We start from the raw sequence: 21,725 nt of genomic DNA on the forward strand, positions 1-21,725 counted from the left end.
GTTACAACAGATAATGAAACAATTCTCTCCTTCCACAATTCATTCATTCAACAATGTTTACTAAAATGTTACTATCACATAGGCATTGTGCTAGATGCCAGGGAATTCAACAATGAAGATATACCTGGTCCAGCCCTCACAGTACTTAGTCACCAAGGATGCCCAGTAACGTATAAAATGGACAGTGAAAAAAAAACAAATGAATATCAACTCAAAAATACAAGAGAAAAAAACATGGAACTGTTATATTTTCCCTACTTATCTCCAAACACAAAAATAAATTCCAGATGGAATACAAGTATTAAATGTAAAAACTAAACTATAAAAGTATTAAAGTAAAATGTAAAAACATATTTTATAATCTTGAAGTAGAAGGCGGCTTTTTAAGCCCATTAATGCCAGAAATTATAATTGGAAAAAACTTACAGATTTTACCCAACAAAACTGAATGGCAAAAGTGGAGATGTCCAGAAGGCAACAACAACAAAAGTTGCAAATTAGAGATAAATAAACATTTGTGAATAATCATTGAATAGGTAGAGACCACTTAGGGACAAGAAGAAAAAGTAAGCCAATGACAAAACCTTGAAAAATAGCACAGGGAAAAAAAGTCTACAGATGAAAATGAGAAATGGCCAAAGAGAAAGAGGGGGAAAACCACTAAGGGCAATGTCACTGAAACCAAAGCAGGACAGAGTTTCAAGAAGAGAATAGCTGGGCTTCCCTGGTGGCGCAGCGGTTGAGAGTCTGCCTGCCAATGCAGGGGACACGGGTTCGAGCCCTGGTCTGGGAAGATCTCACATGCCGCGGAGCAACTGGGCCCGTGAGCCACAGCTACTGAGCCTGCGCGTCTGGAGCCTGTGCTCCGCAACGGGACAGGCCGCGATAGTGAAAGGCCTGCGCACCGCGATGAAGAGTGGCCCCCACTCGCCCCAACTGGAGAAAGCCCTCGCACAGAAACGAAGACCCAACACAGCCAAAAATAAATAAATAAATAAATAAGTGAAATTCTAAAAAAAAAAAAAAAGAAGAGAATAGCTGACAATGCTAAATACACATACACATACCACTATTTAAATAAATAAATTTAATGGTGGGATATACCATGCTCAGGGATTAGAAAACTCAAAATTTATAAAGACAACAATTCTCCCCAAATTAATTCATCCATAGATCACTGAGTAAAATAAAATCCTATAAATATACATATATGTGTATGCATATGTATAGGAAATATATGTGTATGTGGCTATAGAAGTATGGAGAAAAAATACAGAAGGGCACACATGAGGAAGTTCATATAGGTTACTGGAGGTCTGTAGGAGAACATGCGGGTGGAAGGGGGAGCTTAAAGGGAGAGGCAAAAAAGAAAAAGGAAAAGGAAAAAGACTCTTCTAAGAAAGCATGACTGATTTTAATCTAATATATACATTTATGTAAATTTATAGCTGTATGTACATACATATGTATAAACAATATTTTAAATAAAATTTTTAAAGTAGTAGGTACCTGTCAGAATTTGGAAGAGGTATTAAGGAGGCTTTTTTTACTCTATATACTTGTGAATTGTTTGAAATTCAAAAATTAAAAATGTAGTCATATCTAGCACATGCAAATAAAAAATTAGATTTAAAAATTGTGGACTTCTGCCTCATTAACAGAAGCAATAATTTACTAAGCTCTATCCTCTCTTAAAGAGTTTAGGTCCTTTCCCATAATTATTCCTTTAAAATTGTCTGGCCATTCTTCTTTATTTAAAAAAAGAACCCCTTTAGCACTTAAAAAAAAAGAGCTTCTATTTTCTGTAAAAACCCCAAGGTGAAAAACCTAGCTCATTTTATCAACTTATTCTCTATTTAGAAATCCTAAACTATTTAATGCTTCTTTTTGCCACTCTTGCTTTAAAACTAGGAAATTATAATTTTTAAAAAGCAAGAAAAGGAACACTGAAAAACAGAAATACATGAAACAGAAATACAATCATGCATATTAGCATGCAAGAGCAAGATCCTTTAGACAAGCGTTCCTGTTTCCTAAAAATAACTATTTTTTACTATTAAATAACTACAGGTCCAAGAAATATTCTTGAATTTTCTTTTATTATCAATCAAATACTAATTTAGCATCTCCTGTATAAGAAGTCAGTGCTTTCCTGAATTTTATTTCAAATATTATCTTTGTATCCCCACAGGGATTTCCTATATTTCTCATAAACAAGAGATACCATATATTTACAACTTACCTTAGGAGTGGATAAAAAATTATTGACTGGGCTCAAAGAACCTTCAAGTTGGACCATGTGCGGCTAATTAGTGGAAATACTGCTGGTTGCAGATGTAAAGGCTCTGACCCACTGGCTGTGGGGACCAATGCAGAATAAGCTCAGTCATTTTGATCAATGGAGTCTAACCTAGTCCTCCCCTGAGGTCAAGATGTCCTTTGGTGCTTTTTAATTCTCTTGTCATATTTTTTTTCTAATTGGCACGAAGCTGGAGCCCCTCCTAGTATATCATATTTGGAAACGAAAGGTGAAACAAATGAGAATTTTCCTTTGTCGTTTGTGGATGACAATGGTGATTTGAGTTTGGGTGCATTTCTTTCAGTCAATTGATTGCTCTGGGAACTGATGTCGCAGATCAATGGGTCATGTCCAATTTCATCAACAGCTGCCTGGGTTGAGTCTGGCCTCACCAAATGGGAACAATAACAGAGCGACAGTCAAACCCAAAGTGCTCTTGCAAATCACGCCAGGCTGAAAGGAGAAATAGCTCAAAATGAAATTAAGCATCTTTAGACCACCAAGAGGGGGCTGTGCCTGTCTGTAGGTTATGTGTTCTAGCAATATTCTATTAGGCTGAAACAGGCAGCTCAGGAAAATTTTCTTTTCCAGTAGAGAATGTGAGAACCTTAGAAACCTATATCAAATTTTTGTAAAGTGTTTTAATTCAGAGAGGTCAAATGATTTGCCCAATGCAGACAGAGACCAGATCTCCTAACTCCCAGCCTTGTAGCATCTTACATTAGTCACATCTCAAGTACACAATCTAACTGCCACCTTAGAGGAGTTGACAGCAAGGGTGTCCCTAGAACACAGCTCCGAGGCACATTTCTAAATCTGCTCTTTTCCATATAAAATATAGAAAGTACATAAAGTTATTGACACTTCATAAGTATCATCTGCCTATTCTATTTTCATATATTTAATTTTAAAAAATAGATGATAATGAAAGGTAGACAGGTAAAGAGGTTAAATTTCCACTACCCCGGCACACTAGCCTCAAATACAAACTGTCAGAATTAACTAGAGGTGAAAACACACGATGTATTAATATGTGTATCTGTGTAGTACTGGGTACATTGTCCAAGAAAGCCCTTGACATTTAATCCTAAAAGTCAGCTGCAAATTAATACCTTTAATGCATTTTACCAGAGCCAAAACATTAAACTCATACATTTATGCAAAGAACAACTCAGAAGTGTACATAGAGTAACTCCTAATATTAGTTGCCTCAAGGAAAGGTAACCCAGTGACTGGAGAAGAGGTGAGATGGATACTTTTATATGGTTCACTGAACAGTGAATGTATTACCTATTCAAGAAAATAAATGTGTAAACTAGAAAATAAACAATAAATGGAACCATATATCTGATTTTTTGAAGTCTTCAGCAGGTGAATCAATCTTATCACTTCACTCTTGAAGACTTAGCAAGTAGGTGAATATCTTTAAGACAGAGGCACAGAGTGGGCAACTCTCCATAACCTCACAGTAATAATTGGAAATTATTGATGAGGTAAGTAATGTTAGCACTGCACAGCTGTGGGAAAGACACCCACTGCCTCATTCCAACCGGCCCAAAGGCTGAGCAAAAATCAGCACACTAAAGGCTGAGAACCACTTCCACAGACAAGTTTTTTTTTTAAGTTCCTACTTTTACTCTCACCGAAAGTTATGCTCAATCTATGGAGTCACTAAGAGGCCCAAAACACACGCAGAGAAACAGAAGGGAACAGAAAGCCTAGAGAGAATAAATGTCTCAGGATAGAGAAAGATGCACACAGGGTGAGAGCTTCACTAGCCACTGCCTTTAGGCTAGTCAGTGGTGCCCGTATTCACCATGCCACCTTGTTCACACCTGGTGATATAAATTCCTATGGGCAGAAGCGGAAACCAAAAACTTCGTGACTTGCTTTATTGCAATATTTGCCTTATTGCAGTGGTCTGGAACCAAACCTGCAGTATCGCTGAGGTCAGCCTGTACACACTTTACCAAGGTATCTGCTCACTCACCCCTAGTTCTTGAAATATTTCCTGCACTTGTTTTTTGTTGAGTATTCTCTCCAAAAATGTTTACAGTGTGGATCTTTGAGTGATGAATATTAATGTTTTTTATTAAACCCTCACATTTGAATAACAATTTAAATGGATATAAAATTTTAGGTCCAGTACCTTAAAAATACTGTTTCCTCACAGCCAGCATTGCTCTTCTGAAGAGTAAGGTCAATATGATTCTTGTTCCTTTATACAAGGATTGACTGTCTAAAAGCCTTTAGATTTTTCTTGTCATCTTTGATACTCCTAATTTCAGTATGTGTCTAGATGTGGGTACTTTCTTCTTTCTTGTTTGGCACTCTATGGCCCTCTCAGTCTTCAAATTTTTTCTTCTTCTGACCTCATTTGTTACTTAAATGTTGGCACATCTACTTCTGTCCTTCATCCCACTTACATCTGCATTTATTTTCTATTTATCCTTTTTTTGCTGCCTTCTAAAAGAGTTTCTCAATCCAACTTTTCAACTAATTCATGCATCAGCTGTATCCACTCTATTTTCATTCCCTTTTATTACATTTATTTTAAATATTATATTTTTAATATTTCTACGTGATTAGTTCTGATTCTTGTACCACACTGACAAAATCTTCTCTTTTTCCTTTTAACGTTTATTGGCTTTGTCTTAGATTGTTATGGTCTTATGTAATCCTGTTTATTTTCTTTTAAACCAGTGGTATCTCTTAGTTGCTACTTTACTTTGGCTCGTGAACTCATTCACCTGGTGGTAAGGGTTCTGAGTGATAGAATGCACTGGGGAAGGACTGAGGGCCAGCCCTCTAGGCAGCCCCAGCACTACAAAACCACAGTTCATTATTTTAGTTTGTTATCTACCAAGTAATCCTTCACATCAGGGCTTCTCCTGCAGATGCTGGACACTGTGGGAGAAATGGCAATTTCCTCAAGTCACTTCATAGAGTCCAAAGCCTAGATTGTAACCCATCAGTACCACCAGTCTGAAGGGGGGGAGGGATGAATAAATAATGCATAGCTAGTTAATCCTTACCTGTTTTTCCCAGATCTTCACCCCAAAGGAGTTTTTGTGCTGCCCTGATTTTGTCTGTGAGGACACCTGCAGCACAGTTCACTGTACCACTACCTGCTGTGAGAAAGCAGGCAAAGGCAACTGGTTTTTTCCAGTTAATCTGCTCCAACACATTCAGCCAGCCACGCATTCAGTCAGCCACACCCTAACCAAGAACCACTTCAAAATAGCCCCCAAGTCCTCTGGGAGTTTTACCTTTTTTTTGTTTCAATTACTATCTAAGCACGCTAAAAGAAACATTCTAATCAAAATATAACAGAACTTTACATGGTTTTATTTATACATTACTGGTAAAGAAAGCAAACTTTATATAAAAAGTTTTATACAAATAAAAAAGTCCTTGGCTAGGTACAGCCATTTATGTGTGTGTATACACCCAAACATACACACACACACACACACAGTATTTTACATCATTATAATTATACATATTTACAGATACACTATTTAAATTATTTTACAATTTACCAAAATGAGGACAGGCAATTAGAAAAGCAAATAAAAATGGATGAAACAAACTAAATAATGGTTAAGCTTAAAATTCTACAAAACTATTTTTAAAAATCTAGAAAAGAAAGTCATTTCTTTGAAATATCAAAACTAAGGTTTCAATACTGTTTTGTTGTTGCTTTTTATCTTAATAACAAGTTCTAACCTGTTTAAAAGTAAATATCGTGACCAATAACAGGTAAGCAAATCAGACTGATGTCAGGAACAAGGTGAACGTGCTGGCTTGAGATTAAGAGTCAGCAAGTTATGACAAATGCAGATTATTATCTGGTAATCAAATGTCATAAAACTGCCCTCTCCTTCCCCATTAAAAACATGAAGAATTCCAAGCTTCTGTGTAGTTTGCAATATCAATTAAGACTCCAAGGAATTCAGCAACTTATCTGTAATGTAAGAAAATGCTAAAGTTATGATTCTATTTTTCTGATATGACCATCTCATAAAGTGTTGTTCTTTTAAATGAGTGCTACTTAGATAATAAATATTGGTGGTTAAAAGAACTAGCTTTTTACAGACTCAGTTTGGTAACTTTATCATTACACTCTGATTTTGATAAGAATGTAATGAGACTATAGTACCTGAAGGAAAAAAAATCAGTTAAGAAACAAACTAGGGATTGGGATTGACATATATACACTAATATGTATAAAATAGATAACTAATAAGAACCTGCTGTATAAAAAATAAATAAATAAAATAAAATTCAAAAATTCAAAAAAAACCAAGCTAGGAATGAAATAACCCACTATTTGTGCTACCATGCCAGCAAATAAAATCTCAAGTACCAAATCCATTAAAAGATTGTAGATTTGTAATGGAATTTGGAAATTTCAAACTAATAAGTGTCATTTCCAGATACAAGTTAGTTCGTTCATGAAAGGAACATTATCTTCAACAAGAGAATGGAAGTCATATTTTAAGATAACATTCAAATAAAACAAAAAAAAACTCAGTTTAATTTCCTAAAGGCAGTGAAAAATTTACAGCATAGTGAATCTGAAAAAAAACCAGGCCATTTTTGCATCAAACTATTTTTTTAAAGGTTCTTTAGAATAAGCTTTTTCTTCAAATTCCTCATAATTCAATCTTACATTCTGAATTATATAAACAGAATTTTAATGTCAGAGTATACTACTAAATATCTTTCGAAGATTACATTAACAAACTAGTTGCTTTGAGAGGATACTGAAATTAACAGATTACCTAAAGACAGTAATTTACACTGGGTTTAGAAACAGATTTTTATAACTCAAAAGTATTCAGAACCCTTCACAATGAGATCAATGTCCAAATATGGTTCTTCTTCAGAGTTAGTTTTATTTAAAGTTGGGCGTTCTGGATTCAAATAATTATGACTACAAATCAATTGAAAACTAGTGATATGTTAAATATCTTTACAATTTTCCTTACATAAAAGTCCAAAATATTTAAGCAATTGGCTCAGGCCTTATAGGAAATACCTGATAAACATTATTGCCTTAATAAACCCGTATAAGAATGGCTTAAAGAAACATGTCTGGGGCTTCCCTGGTGGCGCAGTGGTTGAGAATCTGCCTGCTAATGCAGGGGACACGGGTTCGAGCACTGGTCTGGGACGATCCCACATGCTGCAGAGCAACTGGGCCCGTGAGCCACAACTACTGAGCCTGCGCGTCTGGAGCCTGTGCTCTGCAACAACAGAGGCCGCGATAGTGAAGAGGCCCGCGCACCGCAATGAAGAGTGGCCCCCGCTTGCTGCAACTAAAGCCCTCGCACAGAAACGAAGACTCAACACAGCCAAAAATAAATATAAAAATAAATAAATAAAAAATATTTAAAAAAAAAGAAACATGTCTGTGAACATTATTAATAATGTAACATGGTAAATCATGTCACCTCTTCAGATGACAATGGACTTCATGTTTATAAATGTATGTTTTGTATTTTAAAGCATTTTAGCACTCCTAATTAAAAATGTAAAAAATGTTAAATTACAATGATTGCACAGATTTCACTGGCTATGAAATATACTGCTATTCAAGAATGTTTTCTTTCCTTTTTTTTCTTTTTTTGGCTGAGCCATGAGGCACGCAAGATATTAGTTCCCCCAACCAGGGACAGAACCCAGGCCCCTGGCAGTGGAAACACAGAGTCCTAACCGCTGGGCCACCAGGGAATTCCCTCAAGAATGTTTTGTTTTTCTTCATCGATAAAAATTTATTATCAATCATCAAATGGATTTCCCCCCACTTTAGACTCATCAACACTCAGAAGGCTGAGGAGAGATGCTGATCTGAACTGCAGCAGGCTTCACTGACCACGTCCCTGTGGATGAGATGCCTTAGAAGCCTGCACGAGCAACAATTCTCCAACCTGTGACTGAAACAGGAACTCAACTGGATGTCTCTCACCCACCACTCACATCTTCAATGACTAACAGGCCATTAACTGCACAGGCACAGTGTCAAACATTTACTTTACTAGCCTCCTGTAGTGTAACCATTAACTACCTGCATTTTGACTTTTCAAAGAGCTTCATTAGCTGCTGGAATCTTTCTGAGACCTGAAAAATTTTAAATGAAGGTTAATTATAAACATCTCAATAATTTTTTTTTATCTTTGATGAATATTTTCACAAACCATCTAAAGACAGAGAAAGTTACCCTTAATTACAAAGGTAAAGTAATAGTTAGAAAAACAAAGTATCTTCATAATAAAGGTAATTGCTAGTTTAACTTTTCAATATCAAACTTTCTTAAACAAGCAAATATCATTACAAAATTGCTCAAGATCAAATAAGTAAATGGCAGAACAACAGAATAAAGAATTAGGATTGTTTCAAACTTCTTCCACGATCACTAAGTTTTTAACAGTCTTTTTTTTTTTTTTTTTGGCTGCACCGCGCAGCTTGCGGGATCTTAGTTCCCCAACCAGGGATTGAACCCATGCTCTCGGCAGTGAAAGCATGGAGTGCTAACTACTGGAACACCGGGGAGTTCTCCAAAGAGCCATACTTTTAAAGAAGTTTGCTAACAAATAGCTATATATTTTAAACACATTAAAAATCAAATCTAAATATTTAGAGTAGTAACATCTGTGAAACAATAGAGATGTAAAACTGGGGTAGTTACCTGATATGGATTTTTATTCAACTTGGCAGCTAAATGAGAAAATGTTTTCAACGATGGCCCTTTTTTCTGACACTCCAATAAAATTTCCCGGTCATCATTTCTGAAGGGGGAAAAATGTTATTTAGCTTTTGTAGGTTCGAACAGAAAGGTAACAAAAATTCCATTGCCTTACTATCTACCAATAAGAGTTGACACTTTTATTAAAACCCATAAAAAAAGAACAAGTGTATATACTAAAATATGGACAATGGTTATCTCTGAGAGGTAAGATTATGGATGATTTTAATCTCTGAGTTCATACATATTTCCCAAATTTTCTAAAACAAATACTAATGTATGTTTCTAATGACAAAATAAAAGATTTTTTAAAATTCTACCAGTAGTGTGTATAGTACTTTAAAAATTAGGGCCCAAACGTGATCACAGACTTGATAAGCTAGAAGAACCAAAAAGTAACACAGAAGCCAGATCTTCTAATCCCCAGACCTCTGCTTTTTCTACATGGTCTGAACCAATGTGTGTTATTATAGTCTCTGGGATTTTACCATCTGCAGGTTGCCCGAAATGAAGGCATAGAGGACTGAGGTCTTAAACAAAACTGATCACCAATTTCAACAAAATTCAGTCTCTCTCATTATGCACTCTAGCTGGTCTAGAGATCATGCACTTCTGGTTCAATGGTTCCCAACTGTGGTCACCTTGACATCCGAAATGGGGTCTTTAAATCTGCATTTCTTAAAAATCTCACAGAAAAGTCAAAAGTACAACCTGTTTTTGAAGCTTCTAATTTTGGGGGAAAACTCAAATTACAAACACCCACAATTTTTGTCCTATTCACCACCTGTCATTCCTCCTTTCTAAAATGTGTGTATACCAGGCTCCTTACAAATGAAAGAATTTTTCTTTTTCATTGAAAAGTGAAGTTGAAAACATAATGAAAAGTTCTGTCCACGGTGCTAGTACACATCGCTGGTTAAGAGCCACTGCTCTAGACTGTTCTACAGTACAGCTGGGTTGTATCCTAGAATTTAACTTCTACCAACTTTGGCCACTTTTGAAGTAAGTCATCACTTTCCCTATTTTAAGATGGGATAAAACTATGATGACACGACAGAACAGATTTCTGGTATCTCAAAATTTCCTGGTGATTTAATAGTCTCATTAGATTCTTACCTTGTCCACGAAACTATAATTTCTCCCTTCTTTTTAATAACATTCTTTGCAGAAAGGCTTGTAAGAGAAGTGGCAGATGCTGCTGATGCATCCTTAGTCCCTGGGCTTTCGTTTAATGATGAGTGATCTTTAGTCACTACAGGGGCCTTTTTCTTACTGGCTTTCTTTCGGTGAGCATCACCATTCTCACCAGAATCTTGGGTAATTTTCTTGGTCTTTTCCCTACTGGTTAAGTGTGTTTCCTTTCTCTGTTTTTTCTGAGAAGAAGGATTTAGATCAGAAAGATTTTTCCTCTTTTTGTGCGCATTATCCAAAGCCCCAGGGAACTCTGAACTATCAGAATTTGATGCCAACTCTGATTTTAAATCAACCTTTTTCACTTCACCCGAACTGGGAGATTCCGAGGTTAAATCGATACAGCCTTCCTCAACAACGCATTCCAAAGGCCTGTTTGCCACTTGCACCTTTTCTTCCTTTGAGTTATCTTCATCTACACATATCACCTGACACCCCAAGTCTTCAACAGCTAAAGCAGGATGGTTACCTTCATTTTTACTGTCACTTGAAACATCTTGTGTCAAATCAATAAAAGCATCTACAGTATCAGGCTGCATATTGTCTAATATTGGAGCATTTTGATCCACACTGCTTCCAGAACATCCCAACTGCTCAATATTTAAAACTGCTACTTCTACGAATTCCCCCAACTTTTTGGTCTCGGTGACTGGATCTTTTGTGAGGTCTATATATGTGTTTCGAAGATGATCCTCAACAGAATGTGGAATTTCTTCCATTGGAGGCAATTCTTCAACGCTTTCAGGTACTTTTGGTTCCCATACTTGATGCAACTTGAAATATTCCTCAGCTACTTCAGTACTATGAACCACTTTACCTGAAGCATCTTTAAGAAATTCATATATATCGGGAACCTCTGTTTGTATCATACAGTCCTGTTCTTCATGAACTGATTTACTGCTATCAACATTTTTACTGGAAATTTTCAATTCCTCCACAGACTTAAAAACTCTGTACTGACATGAAATATATTCTTTCTCCACTGCTTCATCAGCTTCCTTTTCCACTCTTGGCAAAGATTCATCAGCTACCACATTCTGTTTATGACTAGGGGAGGTAGGTGGTGCCGCACGGCGTATTTTCACAATGAAATGATCGTTGGACTTTTCCATTATGACAGCGTGCATGGGTAGATTAGGGTGGTACTGAAAGCCTGGAGCAACAGACCGGCTTGTCCATGATGAAGAACAACTTGATTTACTGCTTGAATTATCAGACTCCAGGGCTAAATGAATGTCCTGTTCAGATGCATCCTCTTCCTCAAGTAAGGCATCTTCACTAAAATGGGCACTAATAACTTCTTCGGGTGTTGAATTAGACGAAGCATCTGACTTTAAGAAACTGAGATGACCATCTGACTTCAGAGGTGATGGTACTGTTAAAGAGACTGCTAGATCTTCAGCAAGTATGGAGGAAACACAGGGCTTGCTCTTTTCTGAACTACATACATTATCTTTACTCAAAGCTATGTTAGTGGACACTTCAAACATACAATTTTCATCCAACACATCAGGATGAACTGGCAATGAAAGCCCTGAAGACAGAGACGGACCTTTCTCAGATGACAATAATGACCAATTATCATCACTAATCATCTTAGGACAGGGAGAAACCATCCCTGAAACGAGCTCTTCCGTTGTACAAGCTGGTAGAGATTCACATTTAAGACTCTCTACCATCTGTTTCCCTTGTATCTTTAACTCCCACTCACTTTTTTCGTTACAGTTAACACTGTTGTCCAAAAGATCAGAACCTTGCAACAAACTTTTAAATATTTCTCCCATCTGTGCATCACTCACTAAATTAAAAGTAAGGCTAGATGCTTGCTGCTCAGTAAGAATCTCAAAACTGCGTTCTGGCTTCAAAGCAGCGTGCTGGGATGCCGGTGCATCCTCTATGGTGCTGCCTTCCATTTTTCCTGCCTTTGGGGTGCTCGGGCAGTTTGGTTCCAAGGAAGGCTCTTCAAATTGAGGGTTCTTAATATTATCAAAGCAAGTGTTAGTACTTTTTTTAATGTTGTGCTTTACTGTGTTAATACTGGAATTATTTTGCTCTTGATGTTTTTCCTCAGATTTTTTACAACCTACTAAAGACTTAGAGTAACCAGAATCTTCTGATTTGGGGGATTTCTCCTTCAACATTTCTTTGCTGGAGCTGCCTACATTCCCCTTCTGACAATTTGAATATTGTGCTTTCTCTTTATTTAGCTTTTCAAGTTTTCCTTCGTCACTGTCACTGCCAATGTTTATGGAGTCACAAAACTTTACTAAGATTTTCTTAAGCTTTGTAAACAAATAATCAAGTTGTTCATCTACAAATTTCCACAATTTTTTTTTCATATCTGGTAGCTGCTGTTCAAATAAACGATCCACGATGCCATTCTTTTTAACTTGCTTAAGTTTGGATTCTATAACATCACAGAGATTCTTCTGTAAAGTAGTCACTGACTTAGAGATTTTGGATAAGTCAAGGTGTTTAATTAGTGATGTAAAACTCAAAATTGCTGACTCAATAATTCTATGAAACTGTATTAATGAAAATTTTACCTTGAATTTCATATAATTTTTCCTTACATGTTTTCTTATCATTCGTAACATGTGCACAACCTCTCGGACAGAAGAGGGTGCAGCAATAATTGGAACTATTTTTTCCAGGCTGGAAGTGCTCACTGACCTATCTTTCTTCTCTGTTTTTGAAGATCTGCTAGATTCAGTTTGTCTTTTATTCCATTTGCTTTTGGTCTGATGGATTTTTATAGAAGATATCTTCCTATTGTCTTTATCCAAATGCACAGTGCTTTTCCTACTTCCTGGGCTAGTTTTTGTGTTCTGCACTTCAGCAGAAGCTCTTGGGTTGGTACTTTTGTCAAAACGTTTTTGTGGTTCAGATTTTTCACTGTCGCTTATAATTTCTCCTTCTTCTAATTCATCTAAAGATGAATTCTTGTGGGAGTCTGCTTCTGTAAATTTGTCAGATTTGCAAATTGGCTTTTGATTTTCCTTATTGAGATCAGACTGACTCTTGGAGGTAGAATGAGCTGAATTTGGTGGAAACACATCTGTGGAAGAAAAAAAAGCATATTATAGTCACATGACTACTGAGTCTTTGTCATTTAACATTTCCATACTAAATATAACAAAAAATTAAATGTTGAGGCAATTTATTATTTTAATAGCTTTTACACTATTTACACTATATTACTCTAACGCTTACTCATGTCATTGGTCTTTACTGGTCTCAGAAAGTGCCTGACAATAGTGATAGTATAGAGTTTGGTCATTTGGATAACCAGCAACCAACTGTTCAGGTTTCTTTACTTGATGTGAGCAGCATCACCTACTCTATGCCATCTGATGATGGCTTTTGGACAACAAAAATATACCTGAAAGCAAGCAAGGAGTATTTGAAACAATCTATTCTACCATTCCCTTTTGTTGTATAAATAAGAATTACCTAAATCTAGACTAAAGGCTCAATGTACATTTCTAGGTAACAACAAAGGTCTGAATAATAATTAAGTTATCAAATAAAAAGCACTAACAAAATAATGCCATTTGCAGCAACATGGATGGACCTAGAGATTGTCATACTGAGTGAAGTTAAGTCAGACACAGAAAGACAAATATCATATGATACCACTTATATGTGGAATATAAAAAAAAGGGTACAAATGAATTTATTTACAATAGAAAAGTAGAGTCACAGATGTAGAAAACAAACTTATGGTTACCAGGGGATAAGGGCAGGGAGGAATAAATTGGAAGGCTAGGACTGACATATGCACACTACTATATATAAAATAGATAACTAATAAGAACCTGCTGTACAGCACAGGGAACTCTACTCAATACTCTGTAATGGCCTATACAGGAAAAGAATCTAAAAAAAAAAAAGAATGGATATATGTATGTGTATAACTGATTCACTTTGCTGCACACCTAAAACTAACACAACATTGTAAATCAACTATACGCCAATAAAAATTTTAAAAATAAATATCAATAAATAAATTAAAAGCACTGATTCATCTTGCTGACATATTCTACACTCTCACAAAAATATAAGTTATAGGAGATAATATAAACTATTACCTTTATGACTGTTATTATATAATGGAACTCGAGATGACCTTTCCAGTCTAAGAACTTTTGCTACAGGTCTCACGGGACTATTCAGAGGACTGATGGCTTCTGGAATAGGTCTCAGCTGATTAAGGTCAATGCTCAGAACTGAGTTCTCATCATCATGATATACTGAGTTTGCTTCACCAGTTTCCATTCTGTGGTCCGTTAACTCAGTCTGCTGAAGTGAAGATTCTGGAGTCTCTTTAGGTAAGCAAGGCTCCAAGTGACAAGACTTACTCTCAACCAGTGGTGCATCTACAAGAGAAGGCTCCAGGTTTGGTTTACCATCTTCTGAAAGGACTGTTGGCAAAATGCCAGCTTCTTCAATTGAAGGCTGCAAAATGCTTTCATTGGATTTGGTCACTTTGGTTGAAAAAGCCTCCTTCATTTCTGTATCTTCAGAAATACTACAAGAATTTAAGTCATCGTTTCTTTTGGTATCCAATTCCAAACCAAAGTTTTGAGAAACATTTGTCTGTACTGTGTCCATTACCACAGGAACTGCTGCCCTGGCACCATTAATGGTCTGTTCCATTTCTGTTGATGATGGAAACAAGGATTCTGTTTGTTGCATTTCCACAGATGCTGAGAAGGAAATCTCTGTGCCACAAATGGGCATTTCACAATGCACAGTATTCGCAACAGATTTAATGAACAAACTATTTTCTTCTTCTATTTTCCTTTCTGAAACACTGGTTCTGGGTTTAGATGCTGCTGTAAGAGCATCCTTTGGTTCCAATAACTCTGATTTGGTTTCCTCTGTGGTATGTTCACTGACAGAGGGAATACATGTCACAGTTTTAGCCTGCACCAAGGACTCCAAGTCACATATGTCACTAGATTTGGGAGTATCGGTTATTTTATGCTGATTTTCCTGAGAAACAGGCTGCTTTTTAGCAGGAGAAAGAGTTAAGTTCAATTTTTCCATAAAGCTTAACTTTAAGTCTTTGTTTTGTGTTTCATTTGAACCATTCTCAGCTTTAACTGCTGGCTCTTTATTATCCACTCCTTCAGAAACATCATTATTAGAGACTTCACCGTTACCGTTTTTTGGCTCATTCTGTCTCTTTAAATCTGTAGCGGTTTTCTTAGTCTCTTTGTTTGTCTTCTGCAGATGTTCTGCAGGTACTCTTTTTTCATTTCTCATATGCCTATTTTCTTCTTTGCCCTCTTGTTCTCTTTTCCGCTTATCTTCAGTTCTATGCCTTTCTACCCTTAAAGGTGCATTTTCCCATTGGTGCACAGCATCAACTTCCTTGGAGTCAACGTGTTTGTGAGTTCTATTGGTTGAAAGAGAGGACGGACATCTTCCTTCTTGAAAACTATGATTACTTACAGCCCTGTCTCTTTTACAATCTTCCCGGCCTCTTCTCTCTTCTGGATGGTATTTACTTGAATTATGAGAAGATTTTGCTAGTTCCTTCTTGGAATAAGGAAGCAATGCTCGTTCAGATCTTTTCCAATGATCCTGGTCTTTTACTACTGATTTAGGTTTTTGATCAACTTTCCTTTCTTCTTTGTCTTGTGATTTAAGTTCTTTTCTATTTATATTTTGTGATCTTTCACTTTGTCTTTCGAGTTTTTTGTCACTTTGAGATTCTAGTCGAGTGTGTGACCTGTCTCTAGAGCTTTCTTTCTCCCAAGAAGAGCTACTGTGTTCATTTTTATAATCCAAATCTGTGTTACTTTTAAACTTTGAATTTTTGCTTTCAGCCTTTGGTTCACCTTTACTATATTTCTCAGGACGTCCTTGTAGCCTCTGACTGGCCTCTATGTTCCTCGGTTCACCATCACCACAGCTAGTGTTCAAGTCTTTTCGTATTCTGTCAGTCACTCTGCAGTACTGGTTATGTCTACTATCTTTCCTCCCTCTTCTGTGATCCTCATTGGAACTACCCTCACCAACCTGATAATGGGAACGTGACCAAATGCCATTGGTGGAGTGTTTTTCAATAGGTGTAGGCAAATGTGAAGTGCCCTTTTTTTCAAAATGTGATTTTCCTTCCTTTTCGAGGTATGGCAGTGAAGTGCTATAATGTACATCTTTAGAAACATCACTTTTCACTCTGTGATCAGTCTTTGAACAATCATCCAAATGGAGAGATCTGGATTTAGGACCTTTTGTTTTAACTATATCTGGTATCCTTGAAGTTTTATGAGTATTTCGAAGATGTGGAAACTCAGACAATCTATTGAGAAACAGAAATTAACACCAAAAAAACAAAGTTAATTCCTTTTTAATAATCCAAGGTTTAATCACATGTGATACACTTTAAAACTGGGGGGCCCACATACTGGCAAAACTAATTTTACTTTGTATAAAAGCATGAGTAGTAAGAATTTACCAGCTTCCAACTAAATGAGCCAGTTTTTAAAACAAGGAACTCTCTTTCATTTGCTTTGCTCAAACAAAGCCTGGAGGACCTCTCAGTTCTAGCCCAGCACTTGCCAATGTCTTTCAGATTTCCTTCACTACAGGTGCACAACTCTCAAACTAACCACAAATTCACTTCTTTTAGAACAAGTGACATTATTTTCTTGCCTTCACTCTAGCCCAACTGAAACATAAGGGAAAGTGAAACCTTGCTGGAGAACAGAGACGATCAAAATACGACTCTATGTAGCTCCCTATCCTAGTTTTCTGTTTCACATACAACCCCACAGTAAAACCCAAAGCGTCAATAGCCGTCTTAAATTGTTACATACTGTGCAAAAAGAAAAAGGAATATAGAATTGTGATTCTTTCCTAGAGGAATGCTATGTATTTATTGTTTAAAATAACTCCTAAGGTTTTCAGAAAACTGGCAGTTTTCCTAAAAATAAAATGTAAATAGCTCATTTTAGCTTTTTGTAATAATATAGCCATCTTCCTGAACTTCTATAACTTCCCTGAATTTCCATAAATCTATGCCTAATCAGTACTAAGTGTGTAGAGAACATCAAAACTTAAAAGTTTCAGGAATAAGGGAAGATTTTTATAAAACAAGAGGACACAGGAGACATACAACTTAAGGCAATGTGTAGACCTTATGTGGATCTTGTTACGGGGCTGAACTGCGTCTCCTCAAAATTTAATCCCCAGTACCTCAAACTAGTGACCTTATTTGGAGACAGGGTCTTCGGAGGTAATCAAGTTAAAGTGAGTTCATTAGGGTGGACCCTTATCCAATATGACTAGTGTCCTTATAAAAAAGGGAAATTTGGACAGAGATATGTATAGAGGAAAGACTTTATGAAAGACACAGAAGAAGGCGACCATCTACAAGCCAAGGAGAGGCCTGGAGCAGACCCATCACACAGCCCGCACAAGGCATCAATCATACTGACACCTTGATCTTGGACTTCTGGCCTCCATAACTGTGAGACAACAAATTTCTGTTATTTAGGCCACCCAGTTTGTGGTACTCTGTTATGGCAGTCCTAGTAAACTAATAAATAAACTCAAAAAAATAAACATGAGGAGATACCTTTGAGACAACTGGGAAAATGTGAACACAAAAGCACTAACCATAAAAAAAAAACAAAACTGACTGAATTTCACTAAAATTTAGAACTTTTATTCCTCACAAGACACAATAAAGAGAGTGACAGACAAGTCACAGAATGGGAGAAGATGTCTGCAATAAATTTATGCAACAAAGGACTCACATTCAACAAAGCACATACACGTGTAACATACGTCATACTTATTAAAATGTAAGGTCCTAAAAGATAGTTCTAGCCCACAGAGCTCGTAATACACATTTAACGTAACTCCACACTAAATAAAATACTATCAAAAGTTTTGTTTTATTTTGTGTTGTTGTTATTGTTGTTATTTGGCCGCGCCATGTAACATGCAGGATACTAGTTCCCCAACCAGGGATGGAACCCGTGCCCCTGCAGTGGAAGCATGGAGTCTTAACCACTGGACCGCCAGGGAAGTCCCAAAAGTTTTATTTTAAAATAAACCTCCACATTAAACACTTTCCAGAATTTACACTTTAAAATTTTTATCTTATATCAGTATTTCCATTCTTTCTATTAAAAATGAACTTTCAGCAAAATGATAAACATTTACCATTAGAGTACTAGCTGAAGCTCACAAAGAAAAAGTGCAAATATTTGACAGAATATTTATTAGATAATGTATCAATATTACCACGTATAACAATCTAATGAAATAACACATCATTTATTCACCCAGTTTCTCTGAATTTTCACTCTATTCAAACATTATACCCCTCCCCTAAAAGATTCAAATATATATAAAATTTCCCCAACACTTCAGGAATCAATCTTATACTTGTTGCACCTTGTGGGATTTAGATTAGTAAACATACACAACCGTCTTTATTTTCAAAAGGCCTAAAATGCTTTATAATATCATATGGTCCACACATAGGATTATCTTCTTTCACTCTTTAAATATTTATTGCACATGGTAGATACTCAATAAATGGTGAGGACACAAAGACATGGTTCCTGCTCCCATGAAGTTTACAGTTTAGTGGAAGAGAAGAACACTAAGTGATCCCATTCATGATTTTTTAAACTGCAAGTGTAAATGAAGCTACAAAAAAAAGATTCGACCTAGTCAGTGAGAACAGACAAATGTCCCGCATGAAAACGATGCTTATGCCGAGACCTGAAGATGAGTAGGTATTTAGCAGGTGGGGGAGAGGAGCATTTCAGGGAGTGGAAACAGTTCATGCAACTCAGAGCTCATGGTACACCCAACAAACTGAAAGAATGCAGGAGATACACTAGAGCTACGATACCTAGGCAAAGGCAAACACTGAAAACAAGGCCTGAAAAGTAGTTTGGGACCATATTGTGAAGAGCTCTGTGGACCAAGTTAAGATTTATGATCTTTTATCCTAAGAATGATGAGAAGCCACTGATGTGTTTTAATCAAGAAAAGGGGTGGGGGAATTCCCTGACGGTCCAGTGGTTAGGATGAGAAGCTTTCCCCAGCTTCTCATTTCATTCCTGGGGTCTGGGTTCAAACCCTGGTGGGGGAACTAAGATCCTGCAAGCTGCTTGGCGCAGCCAAAAATAAATAAATAAATATATCATTTAAAAAAAAAGAAAGAAAGAAAAGGGGTGGGATGGGGTGGTTCTGTGACAGATGTCCAGAGTTGCGCTTTACAAAGCATCCCGTGGCTTTAATATCGAGAAGTGAGAAATCACAGGCTGGAAAGAGCAAGAGCGGATGCAGAGTTTTGAGCACAAAGACTACTGCCAGTTCAGATGAGAGTTGATGGGCAGCAACAACAGCAGAAATGGAAGAGAAATGAACAACCTGAGAGATCATAAAGACATAAGTCAAAAGGACATGGTAATGAACTTGGATCTGAAGGATGACCAAGAGCTAAGTGTCAATGATGACTCCTATGCAGGGTGACTATATGTCCCAGTTTGCCAAGCAATGTCAGTGTAATTATTAATAGCCCCTCCTTCTACTCTCAAAAGTACCCTGGTTTGGGCAATAAATTAAATGGTCATTCCACCCCTCAGTCACTCTAGCTTGCACAGCTGAATAAATGATGGGGAATCCACTGAGCTAGGAACAATGGAAGGGGTTCAATCTTAAATTCTGTTGTGGATGAGGTAATTTTGAAAATTTTGTACAGATGTGAAGTAGTATCTACATATAAGTGGAACTGACTAGTACAAGTAAGATTACATCATAAGAAAATACTGATAGAGAAAGGAAAGGACATAGTTTTGAGCTTTAAGGAATTCCAACTTAGCCAAGTACAGAAAAATAAATCTCAAGTTAGGAAGAAAACTAAGAATCATGAAACCCCAAGGGAGAAACTATTTCAAGAAAAGAGGGTCACCTATGTCAAACAGTGTATAAAGACAAGTTAAAATGAGAAGTCAAACTATTTGATGAATTTAGTGGTAGTCACAGCTGTTTTGGAGGAAGAGATCAGAGTAGAATGGGTTCAAGAGTGTGTAGAAATGGGAAGTGGGGAAATGGAGACAGCACGTTTAGATAACTGTTTTGGAGGTTTGACTATCAAGGGGAGGAGAGATATGAAATTCTCTGGAGCCAAATACTGCCCCTAACCAAAAGAGGGAGAGAGAGAAATTAAGTAGAAAATCCATTTAAGAGGGAAAAGAACATATAATTGAGGGACTTCACTGGTGGCCTAGTGGGTAAGACTCCACCCTCCCAATGCAGGGAGCCCAGGTTCGATCCCTGGTCGGGGAACTAGATCCCACATGCATGCCACAACTAAGAGTCCACATGCCTCAACTAAGAAGCCCACATGCCACAACTAAGAAGTCCGCATGCCGCAACTAAAAAGATCCCATGTGCCGCAACTAAGAGCCGGTGCAGCCAAAATAAATAAATAAGTAAATGTTTTTTTAGACTATATATATATATATATTTTTTTAAAAAAAGAATATATAATTGACAGATTTTTAAGGGTTGTCTGTTAACAGTATATGACACAGACATCCTCCTGATATTTTAGTAATTTGATGGGTGCCTAGAAGAACCCATGACATACACCACCATCTTCTCAGGACCAAAGGATATCAGAGCAAGATCCCAGTGTATTACAAAGCTGAATATATTCAGAGAGGTATGTGGCAATCTTCTACTAATAATCATATAGATATCATTACGATAATATACCATTAGAATATTAGTCACTTACTTTCAGTAAAACCTTAAATATTTAATAAAATGCATGATTTTCATTAGCTTTCCAAAGTTAAAAATATTCCACCTATCAATACTCATGTAATTTACAAACAGATCCATATCCCTCAATCATACCTTTGGTGAAGATTATTTATTTCTTCATCTTTGCGGTTTATTTCCACTCTGGCAGTTTTGATAAGTGCTGAGATGTTTTTCTTAAGAGATTGGTTTTCATTTTTTAAGCTGAAATTCTAAACATCATAAAATACACTTAATAAAGTATATATCGACAGGATTATTAAATTATTTATAACAGTTATTGATTACTGATGCTAACTACATGCCACGCATCACATATTTTATCTTATGCAATTCTCAAGATAGTCTTCGGAGGAGTACAGTGATGCTCACTATACAAATGGGGAAGCTGAGATTCAAAGAAGAAAACTGGCACCAAAGAAAAGCTATTTAAAGTGAAACTACTTAAAAGAGGGATCAAAATGAAAAACCAAAAAAACCAAAAAAAAAACCAAAAAAAAAATTAAAAAAAAAAGAAAAACCAATAAATAACAAGAAAAAGAGTCATTATTTTGAAAATGGGTCATTATTTTGAAGATGATAAAATTTTTATTATATTTAACAACAGGAGGTTTAACTTGCAACAATGTACTAATTCTCAGGTGAACAAAGAATGCATTGAGGATTGACTGGCTCTTT

General features: G+C 36.5%; 1 protein-coding gene across 4 annotated transcripts in view; it reads right to left on the minus strand.

The window, feature by feature from the left end:
* Positions 1-4,564: 4,564 nt before the first annotated feature.
* The window catches only part of CASP8AP2 (caspase 8 associated protein 2), a 42,890-nt gene continuing 25,729 nt past the window's right edge, over positions 4,565-21,725 (minus strand). For 3 of the 4 annotated variants that reach the window (XM_036871010.1, XM_036871012.1, XM_036871011.1), the window contains exons 6-11: positions 21,144-21,259; positions 14,333-16,554; positions 10,167-13,299; positions 8,994-9,093; positions 8,373-8,425; positions 4,565-6,266 (exon numbers count right to left, since the gene is read on the minus strand). In XM_036871010.1, coding sequence (XP_036726905.1) covers positions 6,263-6,266; positions 8,373-8,425; positions 8,994-9,093; positions 10,167-13,299; positions 14,333-16,554; positions 21,144-21,259 — 5,628 coding nt within the window. In that variant the 3' untranslated portion in view covers positions 4,565-6,262. Of the gene's footprint in view, positions 6,267-8,026; positions 8,426-8,993; positions 9,094-10,166; positions 13,300-14,332; positions 16,555-21,143; positions 21,260-21,725 lie in introns of those variants that run through there. The other variant, XM_036871013.1, reaches the window with a different exon arrangement.

This window comes from Balaenoptera musculus, chromosome 12, assembly GCF_009873245.2.
Source record: "Balaenoptera musculus isolate JJ_BM4_2016_0621 chromosome 12, mBalMus1.pri.v3, whole genome shotgun sequence".
Lineage (NCBI taxonomy): Eukaryota > Metazoa > Chordata > Mammalia > Artiodactyla > Balaenopteridae > Balaenoptera > Balaenoptera musculus.